The sequence below is a fragment of the Eptesicus fuscus genome, chromosome 16 (assembly GCF_027574615.1).
Source record: "Eptesicus fuscus isolate TK198812 chromosome 16, DD_ASM_mEF_20220401, whole genome shotgun sequence".
NCBI classification, from domain to species: Eukaryota; Metazoa; Chordata; class Mammalia; order Chiroptera; family Vespertilionidae; genus Eptesicus; species Eptesicus fuscus.
The window spans coordinates 63,623,530-63,635,663 of NC_072488.1; the positions used below are offsets into that span (position 1 = coordinate 63,623,530).

At 40.5% G+C, this 12,134-nt stretch overlaps 1 protein-coding gene across 1 annotated transcript in view; it reads right to left on the bottom strand.

Annotated features, from left to right (window-relative positions):
• The window catches only part of MRPS9 (mitochondrial ribosomal protein S9), a 72,853-nt gene that overhangs the window by 20,008 nt on the left and 40,711 nt on the right, over positions 1-12,134 (bottom strand). Inside the window, exon 5 of the mRNA XM_008153410.3 lies at positions 3,377-3,456. Within this exon, the coding sequence (XP_008151632.1) occupies positions 3,377-3,456 (80 nt within the window). The remainder of the gene's footprint in view (positions 1-3,376; positions 3,457-12,134) is intronic.

The window sequence follows — 12,134 nt, forward strand, 5'->3', positions numbered from 1 at the left end:
TGGCCTGTCCCTTACCGGTCCCTCACCCAGACCCCCGCCACTCACAACTCAGCTGTTCAATGGCCCAACATTTTCTTCATTGCACAGACATTCCTCTTTAACAAGTCTTCCCTTTCCTTTCCACTGCTGCTCAGCTGTTCTGGGAAACGTCTTATTCTTCCTCTAGTTCTTCCTTCTGCTCCTGAAACCCTAAATGGAAACTCTTAAGTCGTGTCTAAAAAGTATACAAGTTCTACTGGGTAAGTGGCTGTTAGGGAAACGGAGAGCCATCCATTTGGGTGAAAAGGACAGACGAGCGGTGCATCCAGGCTGAGCTCCCTTTTCAGTTCTCCCCACCCTTTGTGAGGCTCTTGACGTCTCCTGCTTCTCCTTACGTAAACGCCTTTATTGCTTAAGGACTCAGCTGCTAGCACGGTTTTATACTTTTTTTTCACCACACATGGACATCATATTCGCTGTAAGTGGCATGTTAGCAACTGTCCCAGGAATGTGAAGCAGTGTATCACTGTCCATAGGAAAATGCAGTTCTAACTCACCTGCTAACGAACCTTCAGAATGTAACACACAGTTGGAGACCCTAGGGATCAGCAAAATTTCCTTCACTTTATTCTTCCCTAGACTTCATTTCAACGGAACAATAAATTGCTTCTTCCTTTTCATCTTTATCCTCCCTCAAAAATCTCCCTGCTTCTCCACAAAAATTAGATGGTCCATTATAGGCCAATTGGACAGTGCTCACCAAAGGATTGTATATCGTTAACTGTAAGCTGTATCAGGACTATAATGTAATATATAGGCTTAACATGCTAGCAGTGACCAAATACTAAAAGGAGGACTGGCACAGAGGACAGAATGGCTAAATGGCACCAGAAGGGTCTCCTGGCAGAACTGCACACACATGCTCTGGGCCCGAGTCTTTGTGTCAGAAAGCTTGGCCGATGACTGCCACGCTTCAATTGGGAAAACTGATTTGGCTCAGTGTCTTTTACACCGTCACATGGAAAGAATTGTATCAACAAAAAGAAATGGAAACAACAATCATTCATTTCCAAGTACTTAACGCCCCACAGTCTCTGGGGCCTATCCCCTTGCTGCAGCGGGAGGGCAGGAGTGGACTCATAACACAGAGAATGGAACAGCAGCCCCACCACCAAGAGAAGGCAGAACAAAGGCTAGAGCAAACACATGAATCCGTTTCCATTTTCATTGTTTTACTGTATGTGCAATACTTGACTTCACTACAAAACCACTGCTGTAAGCCCACCAGCACGCACTGAGTCACATGCTATTTAAGGCAGCAAACCGAATCTGAGACGCTGCCGGTCTGCGTGATCTTGGGAACGAGGCTGGTGCGCCTAGAGCTGTAATTAATAACAAGTGCCACACACTATGCTAAAGTGATGGGCATACATTTAGGAAAACATTTATCCTTTCTCCCACACATATAAGTACTTTAAAATTCCATAAGACACACTGTTGAAAATACAAGGTTTTATGATTATCGGAATTAAAATTAAAATGCTTAAGTTAACCTCAAAGGTCTGTAATTCCTATCTGTGAACTGTTCTGATCAGCAATAAAACAAAGGCTAAACCCCATACAGTTTGGGAAGTCCAAACACCCAAGAAAACAAACTGACCTAAATTAAATCACAGAATTTAACTGAAATATAAAGGCCAAAGAACTCTCCTGTGTGTAACAGGAGCCAGAATACTCAAAAAGAAAGAATATTTATTAATCAGATATAATTTGACTTTTCAGTCAGAGTATGCTAATATTTTATCCACTGAGAAACTAACCAGTTTCTTGAGCAATACCTTTTTAAAAGACATAAACAAACTAAAAATAAAGTTAGGCCTCTCTTACAATGTGTAATTTCTTCATTATGATGGAATGCAACAAAACATCTTGCCCTTGGGTTGCGCAGTTTCAGCCAGAACAAATGCAAATGGCTTGTGGGTTGACAGCTGTTTGATAAGGCGCCTGCACAAGACCTGCATGCTTTACTTTCTCCCGTGAAACTTGGGATGAAAGGCAGAAGGCAGGAAGGGAATTAATGTAGCATACAGTCTAAAGGCAATGCTACAGCCGTGATTAAGTAGAAAAGTTAAAAGGCACAGATTTTCCACAGCTTCGCTGCGTGCAACCCATCCGTGTAACAAGCTGACAGGCCTGGCGCGTCAGCTCCATCATCCCCTCCGACAGCTAAAGCGCAGCACTGATCCCTTTCCGGAGGAAATGTGCGTCGGCACCATGAAGCGCTGTACATTATTTCTTAGCACTGCAGGGGGCTTACGTCCATATGGAACCTTCACAAATATTACCACAGATCAAACCAGCGGCGTCGGCAGGCAGATTTGACATACCTATTTAAATGAACAGCAGGGGTCCTCGGGCAGCCTCGGGCTGTGCAGAGACAACCTCAGCGGAACGCCTGCGCCTCAGCTCCATTACTCAGCAAAGATACACTCTACATTTATCATTCATTTCATTTCTGCCAGGGCAAGAAGCTCATTTGCCCAAGGTCAACAAAAACGAAAATAAGGTTTTCTTTTTTTCTCCCCCAAGAAATAAATGTACCTGACAAGTGAGGATTTTGTCCTTTGGGTTTATAGAGGAAATGTGTGCATGGGATTCAAGCAACCTGAAATCGATGCGGGGGAATGGGGGGAGGGGAGGACGGGACCCAATAAATACTCTAAAAAGTCATACAATGAATAAAGTAAAACTTGACATGTTCTAAGAATGAAATGGGTTCTGTGCTCAAACCTGGATATTGGCATCCAGGTCTCCCCCACAGTTATTCTGGGGAATTCTGAGTTTACTCGCTATCACACACTTAGGCTCTGAAAAGGAAACTTCCAGGATACTCCAATGCAGGTGGAAGTCAACGTAATAAAATAATTTCTTGGGTCTTTTTTCTAGGCTTGCTAGACTCATACACTGCATAAGTCTATGAAGAGCAACAACTGTACCTAAGTAACAAGTTCAGTTAACTATCTGACTCTCTCCCAAGGTGCCTTGCAGCTCCCACCACACTCCATAGAGATTCACACAGACTCGGCCCTGCCTCACGTTTTACCTGTACTGCACGTACACGCACTATGGCTAAGGGAGCATCTATCTCCTAACAGGATCTCAATTTGTAAGTAAAAGCATTTGAAAGAAAAACCATTCTGTTATAAATTCTATAATGTTTACCTTTAGAAAAATGAATAAAATATAAAGTCTTTAACATACTGTCTTACCTCTAAAAGTTTTATTTTTGTCCATTATGAAGCATTCTAGGTATACCGTGAAGCTTAGCAAAATCTCTGGTATAATCAGTTACTTAGCTTATAGTTTCTATTATTTATCGTAAATGTAATATACTTACATGCATTAATGAGTAATATGACTGCTTGCCAGTATAAAAGAGATAATGAAATGGACGGCCATCTTCTCCCCACTGGGTTGCTAATAAAAAGCCAGATGAAAACAAATAAAATAAAATACACAGAAAGAGACCAAATAGATGTATTTAATTGCAGTTATGAGACATGTTAGTAATTCTAATTAACTTTTAAAGTAACAAAAACATTAATATTTAAAATTTTAATATTTAGTTTAGCATGTTTAACATGTAAATATTTAGGCTGGCTACTTATTTAATACCTATTGATATAACACAATGTATTTGAGTAACTATTCTAAATATCTCACCACGAGAATTTCTATAACTTCTTTTAAATAAACACACATAAAATATCCAAAATCATCCTGTTAGGATAAAAATATTTTGGTGTGACTGCAAATACAATGCACTCCCATATTCTTAAAAATAAAAACAAAAACTGCTAGTCAATAATGTACTTCATTCGGAAATTAGAAATAGGCATAATATAACAAAGAAAAAAAACTAAGTGGATTTTTCCATGCCACATTATTTATTTCAACTCTGTGATGACATACCTCCAAAAGTTTAAAATGTCTAACACTGAAGGGGCCCCCAAAAGGTGCTCCGTGTAATTCCTTTTGAAATACAGATGGCCATTCGCTCTAATGAACACCAAACAAACTGAGAGTGGCGTCTGTAGTAAATAAAGCAAACACCAACTCCATGCCCTATGCCCACGTTTCTCTTGTTCCTGTTAACATTTGTAGGAACTCGAATATGTTAAAAATTATACTCCTCTGTCCATTGCATAGGTTGTAAACTCTCTTCTCCCAATCTGTCACTTGCCTTTTAATTGTGTTTGTGGTGTCTTTCATAATCGAAAAGTTTAACATATGTTTTTGTAGAATCTGTCACTTTTTCTCTATTGCAGTGTTCCTCAAATGTTTTTTCATTATCAACCCTATTAAGGAGCCTTTTTAGACTTTTTTTCCTAATTGCCTCCTTCCCCATTTAATACCAAACATCCTGCATATCGGTTGATGTGTACTGTGGTGGCCCTTCAGAGGGCCAAAACCTTCTAATAGCTGAGATTTTTTTTCACTTCCTCTGAACCAACTTATTCCCCTTTGGGCTCAACATCACTCCCATTGAGAAAGCATGCTTTTAAGATTATGCTTTTAAGAAAGTATTATTTTCCTATACTCTGAAATTTTTGTTTTCATGTTTAGAAATTTAATCTACCTGGAATTTACATTTATGAGACAGAAATGCAACTATTTTGTCCACCAAGGTAAGTCATTACCCATTAGATTTTAAAATACTGTACTTTCTGTTGAAATGCCACCTGCACAACATGTAAGCTTTCCATTCTGAGGGTAACTGGCATTACACATGGACCACTTCAAGTGAATACACCTGAAAAGAAGACCAAACTTTCACAGTAACTGGTGAAAAAGAAATCCTGATAGAGTTCAGCTTGAAAAAATAAAACAAGATTCTTATTTGTCAATGGCTTGAGGATGAATTAAATAGTTCCCCAACATCCCTATCATAGGTTGCAAATTTTCCAATATTTATAACTTTACTATGCAATAAATTTTCACTATACTGAAAAGCAATCAGTTAAAAAGTGACCAAGAAAGACAAACATCATGGCTACAGATGAGACTTGACTGTAAAGCTTGGAGGAATTTTGAGTTGGATCTCATTTCATGTGAGTGTTTAAGTGTGAGTGTGTATGTGTATATCTGATTTCATAAAGTATGCATGTATATACACATATGTGTATATATATATATATATACATATATATATGTGTATATATATATATATATATATAGACAGATAGATAGACAGACTTGATTTCATTCAATCTAAGATGCCACAGATTTTAAGATGGCCCATCATGCATCTTTTACAAAGAGAGAAAAAAACCTGATAGCATGCTTCATAGTTTACATTAATTGTATAATGAATCCTGTTATCAAAGACTAGAGGCCCAGTGCACAAATTCGTGCATGGTTGGGGTCCGGCCAGCTGGCCCCAATTGGGAGATTGGGGCTTGGGCCTGTCAGGAGGAGGAGATGGCGGGAGGTTGGCCGGCCGATCAGGGGCAGGGCTGGTAGGGAGAAGGGCGGGGGGGGGGGGGGGTGTTTGGCTGCTGGCCCCGCCCTTGATGGGGTGGGAGAGTCCGATCAGGGGTGGGCCGGCCGGGGGGAGGGGCTGCAGGAGGTGGCCCACCAGCCCCACCCCCTGATCGGGCTGGTTCGCTGGCCACAGTGGACATCATAGCAACCGGTCATTACAGTCGCTGGCTTTTTTTACATTTATAGATGTTAAAGTTTGAAAAACCATGTCTTAGAACTCACAAAATATGGCATAAACAACTGCTGACACCGAATACTCTAGTTTGGTCTACTCTGCACCACTACCACCATTTAATTAAAATCAGCTTCTTGCTGCATTTTGATACCTGGTAGGCTAAGCTTCTATCATTATTCTTATTTCTTTTAAAAAACATCTTGCTGCCCTGGCCGGTTTGGCTCAGTGGATAGAGCGTGGGTCTGCGGACTGAAGGGTCCCGGGTTCAATTCTGGTCAAGGGCATGTGCCTTGGTTGCGGGCACATCCCCAGTGGGAGGTGTGCAGGAGGCAGCTGCTCGATGTTTCTCTCTCATCGATGTTTCTAACTCTCTATCCCTTGCCCTTCCTCTCTGTAAAAAAAATTAATAAAATATATTAAAATAAATAAATAAATAAATAAAAACATCTTGCTGCTTCTTGCACATTTACTCTTTAAAATAAACTTTACAAGTTTCTCCCAAAAGTCCTACCAGGACTTTGATCATGAAAATTATATGAAAGTAGCTTGCAATCTTTCTTTACGTAAACATGAAATTATTTTCCAGCTATTTAGATTTTCACTTATGACTGACCGTTTAAGTTTTATAATCTATACTAGAGGCCTGATGCACGAAAATTCGTCCAAGAGTAGGCCTTCCTTCCCCCGGCTGCCGGCACCGGCTTCCCTCCGGCACCCGGGACCCGGGACTCCCTCCTCCAGCCGCCCGCAGGCACCCGGGACCCGGGCTGCTTCCCTCCTCCGGCCACCTGGGTGGGCACCCAGGACCTAGGCTGGCTTCACTCCTACCCTGGCTTCGTCAGGAAGGACATCCAGAATGACGTCTGGTCTAATTAGCATATTACCCTTTTATTATTATAGATATATAAAAGCCCAAGCGACCATCTGACCGGTAGCTATGACGTGCACTGACCACCAGGGGGGCAGATGCTCAACACAGGAGCTGCGGAGCTGCAGTGACTTGGCAGCTGCGGTTCTCGGGTGACGCACCTGGAACCAGAAAGGAGGGAGCCCAATTCCAGGGTGTGTCACCCGAGAACCGCCCTCTCTCAATCCGGGACCCCTCGGGGGATGTCGGAGAGCTGGTTTCAGCTCTATCCCTGCAGGCCAGGCCAAGGAACCCCACCGGGCCTCTAGTTTTCTATAAAGCTCTTATATATTTTTATAAGTTTTACTTGTATTTTAGTTTTTGTTGTTCTTGATATGGCTTTCTTGGTTATCTATGTTTTCTAAAGCATTAACTTTAATTACACAAGTAATACACTTTTATTATTGTTTAAATAGACTTATTTTTCAGAGCAGTTTTAAGTTTACAACAAAACTGAGAGGAAGATACACAGATTCCCCACATACCACCTGCCACCACACATGCACAGGCTCTTCCATTACCAACACCCTCCACCAACTGGTGAACCCACATCAACACATCACAATCACCAAAGTCCACAGCTTACATTAGGGTTCACTCTTGGGGTTTGGACAAATATATAATGACATGTCCCCAACATTATAGTTTCACTGCCCTAAAAACCCTCTGTGCTCCACCTCTTCTTCCTTCCCTCCCCACAGAACTCCTGGTGACAGTGACTTTTTTACTGCTTGCATAGTTTTATCTTTACCAGAAAGTCATATAGTTGGAATCATACATGTAACCTTTTCACTTAGTAATATGTGTTTTTGTGACTTGATAGCTCATTAGTGCCGAACAATATTCCATTATCCAGATATACTAGTTTAACTATCCATTCAACCTCTATGTGCAGGCTTCTGTGCAGACAAGTTTTCACCTCCTCTGGGTAAATACCAAGGAGCGCCACTGCTGGACTGTATGCTAAGAATATGTTTACTTTTGTAAAACTGCCAAACTATCTTCCAAAGTGGCTGTGCCATTTAGCATTCCCAACAGCAACGTGTTCTTACTTTTTAAAAACTCCTTGCTGCTTCTTGCATGTTTACTCTTTAAAATAAACTTTACAAGTTTCTCCCAAACTTGCCAGAACTGGTGTTGTCAGTGTCCTGGAGTTTGGCCATTCTAATAGGTGTGGGGAGGTGTGTCACTGCTGCTTTAATTTGGATTTTCCTGATGTGGAGCATCTTTCCATATGTTTATAGCCTCTGTAGTGAGGGGTTTGTTAAGGTCTTTGGCCCATTTTAAAATCAGGTTCTTTTTCTATTGTTGAGTTTTAAGAGTCCTTTCGTTGTATGCTTTGGATAATATTCCTTTATCAGATAGTTCTTTTTCAAATATTTCCTACCATTCTGTGCTTCTTTTTTCATTTTCTTAACAGTATCTTTTGCAGAACAGAAAATTTTAATTTTAATGAAATCAGCTTATCAATTCTATCTTTTATGAATCACGCCTTTGGTGTTATATCTAAAAAGTCATGGCCAAACTCAAAGTCTTCTAGATTATTAATGACTGATTGACTTTTTAAAAAACATATTTTTATTGATTTCAGAGAGGAAGGGAGAAGGGAAAGATAGAAACATCAATGATGAGAGAGAATCACTAATAGGCTGCCTCCTGCATACTCCCTACCTGGCATGTGCCCTTGACTGGAATTGAACCCAGGACCCTTCAGCCCTGCAGACTGACGCTCTATCCACTGAGCCAAACCAGCTAGGGCGGACTGATTTTCTTTATTAGATACAGGCCTATTCAAACCATCTACTTCTTTTTGTGTAAGTTTTGGCAGATGTGTACTGTTTTTTTCATTTCATCCAGGTTATCAAATTTGTGGTCAGATACTAGAATTCCCTGGCCAGAGACAAGGTTAGAGTTTATTGTTCTAAACTCCTTTCCTGAACTTACATATGTATACCTATTGAAATATAGAAGATTTTTTACACATTTTTAAAAAACACAGGTTTTAACTTGTGTTTAAACTATATACTTGCTGAATGTTTGTGTCCTCCCCAAAATTCATATATTGGGGCCTAATCCCCAATGTGCTGGTATTTGGCTGTGGGGTCTTTGAGAGGTAACTGGGGCTCTGCTCTCATGAATAGGATTAGTGTTCTCATAAAAGGAATCCCCGAGAGACTCCTAGTCCCTCCCACCATGTGAGGGCACGGGAAGGCAGCTGTCTATGAACCAGGAAGGGGGCACCCAGAGGCACTGAGTCCCCAGCTACGGAGAAGGAAGGAAATAATAAAGGTCAGAGGGGAACTAAATTAAATAAAGACAAAAGAAAAAATTAAAAAGATCAATGAGACTAAAAGCTGATTCTCTGCAACACTAAACAAAATTGACAAATCTCTAGCAATACTCATCAAGAAAAAGAGAACCCAAATAAATAAAATCAGAAATGCAAGAGATTACAGTTGACTCCACAGAAATACAAAAGATCATTAAGTTATACTAGGAACCAACAAATTGGACAAGCTAGAAGAAATGGATAAATTTCTAGAGACATGTAATCGTTCAAGACTAAGCCAAGAAGAAAACAGTAATCTGAACAGACCTATTACTAGCAATGAAACTGAAGCAGTAATTAAAAAAACATATACAACTCCTGCCTGGCTGGTGTGGCTCAGTGGCTGACTGTGTTGACCTATGAACCAAGAGGGCACAGTTCGATTCCCTGTCAGGGCACATACCCAGGTTTGGACTCGATCCCCAGTGGGGAGCATGCAGGAGGCAGCCAGTCAATGATTCTCTCTTATCATTGATGTTTCTCTCTCTCCCTCTCCCTTCCTGTCTGAAATCAATTAAAAAAAAAAAAATCTCAACAAATAAAAGTCCAGGACCAGACTCCTTCACAGGTGAAATCTACCATTCAAAAAAGAATAAATACCTATCCTTCTCAAACTGTTCCAAAAAATTAAAGAGAAAGGAACTCTTCCACACTCATTCTATGAGGCTGACATTACCCTCATACCAAAACCAGACAAAGACACTACAAAAATAATTACAGGCCAATTTCCCTGATAAACACAGATGCAAAAATTCTCAACAAAATACGAGTAAACCAAATTCAGCAATATTAAAAAGATCATACTCCATGATCCAGTGGAATTTATGTCATGGATACAAGAATGGTTTGATATCCACAAAACAATTACTGTGGCACATAACATCAACAAAACCAACAATAAAAATCCATGATCATCTCAATAGATGCAGAAAAGAATTTGACAAAATTCAATATTCATTTATGATAAAATCTCTCAACAAAGTGTGTACAGAAGAAACTTACTTCATGATGATAAAGGCTATATATGACCAGCCCACAGCTAACATCATACTCAATGCTTTTCCTCTAAGATCAGGAACAAGACAAGGATGCCCATTCTCACCACTATTATTCAATATAGTACTGGAAGTACTAGCAACCAGACAGGAAAAAGAAGTAAAAGTCATCCAAATTGGAAAGAAAGAAGTAAAAGTATCACTATTTGCAGATGACATGATACTATATAGAGAGAACCCTAAAAATTCCACACAAAAATGTGATTAGAATAAATGGGCTCAATAAAGCTGAAATATATAGAAATATATAGAAATTATTAGTGTATAGTTTCTATACACTAATAATGAATGATCATAAGAGAAATTAAGAAAACAACCCCATTTTTAATGCAGCAAAACGAATAAAATAATAATAAAAAACGAATAAAATACTTAGGAATAAATTTAACCAAGGAGATGAAAGACCTGTACTCTGAAAACTATAAGACATTGAAGAAAGAAACTCAAGAGGACAAAAATAAATGGAAGGATATACCACGCTCTTAGATTGGAAGGATTATTTTCATTACAGTGACCATACTACACAAAATAATCTACAGATTCAATGCAATCCCTAGCAAAATACCAATGGCATTCTTCTTAAAACAAGAATAATTCTAAAATTTATATGGAATCACAAAGGACAACAAGTAGCCCAAGCAGTCTTGAGAAGGAAGAACAAGGTTGAAAGTATCACACATCCTGATTTCAAACTATTCTACAAAACTATAATAATCATAACAGTAACACAGTGACAAAAACAGACACAGCCCTAAAATAAACCCTTGTTTATAAGGTCATTTAATTTAAGACAAGGAGGGAAGAATATGCAATGGAAAAATGACAGTTTCTTAACTGGTGTTGGGAAAACTGAACAGATCATGTAGAAAAAATGAAACTGAACCATTATCTTATACCACATACAAAAATAAACTCAAAATAAATAGGACTTCATTAAACTAAAAGCTTCTGCATAGCAAAGAAAATGACCAACAAAAGGGCAACCTATAAAATGAGAGAATATATTTTCAAATGACATGTCCAATAAGAGATGTTGATATTCAAAATATATATTCTTTGAAAAACTAAATCTACCATAAGACTCAGCAATACTTCTGGGTATGAAAGTGAAACTACTAATTCAAAAAGACATATGCACCCCTATGTTCATTGCAGCATTATTCACAACAAGAGGCCTGGTGCACAAAATTCGTGCACGGGACGGGGGGAAGGGGTCCCTTCAGCCCAGCCTGCACCCTCTCCAATCCAAGACATCCCTCTCACAATCCTGGACTGCTGGCTCCTAGTCGCTCACCTGCATGCCTGCATGGTTGCCCCTAACTGCCCCCCACTGCTGGCCTGATCGCCTCACACTGCCTCTGCATGCCAGCCTGATTGCCCCTAACTGCCCCCCACTGTCGGCCAGGTCGTCCCCAACTGCCCCCTCCCTGTCGGCCTGGTCACTCCTAACTGCCCCCCCCAGCCGGCCTGGTCACCCCTTACTGCCCTCCCCCACTGGCCTGGTCACCCCCAACTTCCCGCTCCGCTGGCCTAGTCGCCCCTCAGTCCCCTGCCAGCCTAATTGTTACCAACTGCCCCATCTGCTGGCCTGGTCTCCTCCAACTGCACCCGTCCCCGCCGGCCTGGTTGCCTCTTATTGCCCCCCCCCCTGCTGGCCTGGTCACCCCCACTGCCCCCCGCCTGCCAGCCTAGTCGCCCCACACAGCCTGCTGTTCAGTCATTTGGTCACCTCTCACTAACCCCACTGCCGGCCTGGTCAAAGGCAGCCATCTTGTGATGGTGTGAGGGTTAATTTGCATATTACCTCTTTATTATACCGGATAGCCAAGATATGCAAGCAACATACGTGTCCATCGGTAGATGAATAGATAAAGAAGAAGTGGCACATACTGTACATACAATGCACTATTACTCTGCAATAAAAAAGAACCCAAACCTGCCATTTGCAACACCATGGTTGAACCCATAGGTATTATATTAAGTGAAATAAGTCAGACAGAGAAAAACAAATACCACATGATTTCACTTATGTGTGGATTAAAAAACAAACAAACAAATAAAACAAAACAAAAACAGACTCACAGAAACAAAGAACAAACTGATGGTTGCCAGAGGGAGAGGGGTGGAGGGATGTGTGAAGAAAGT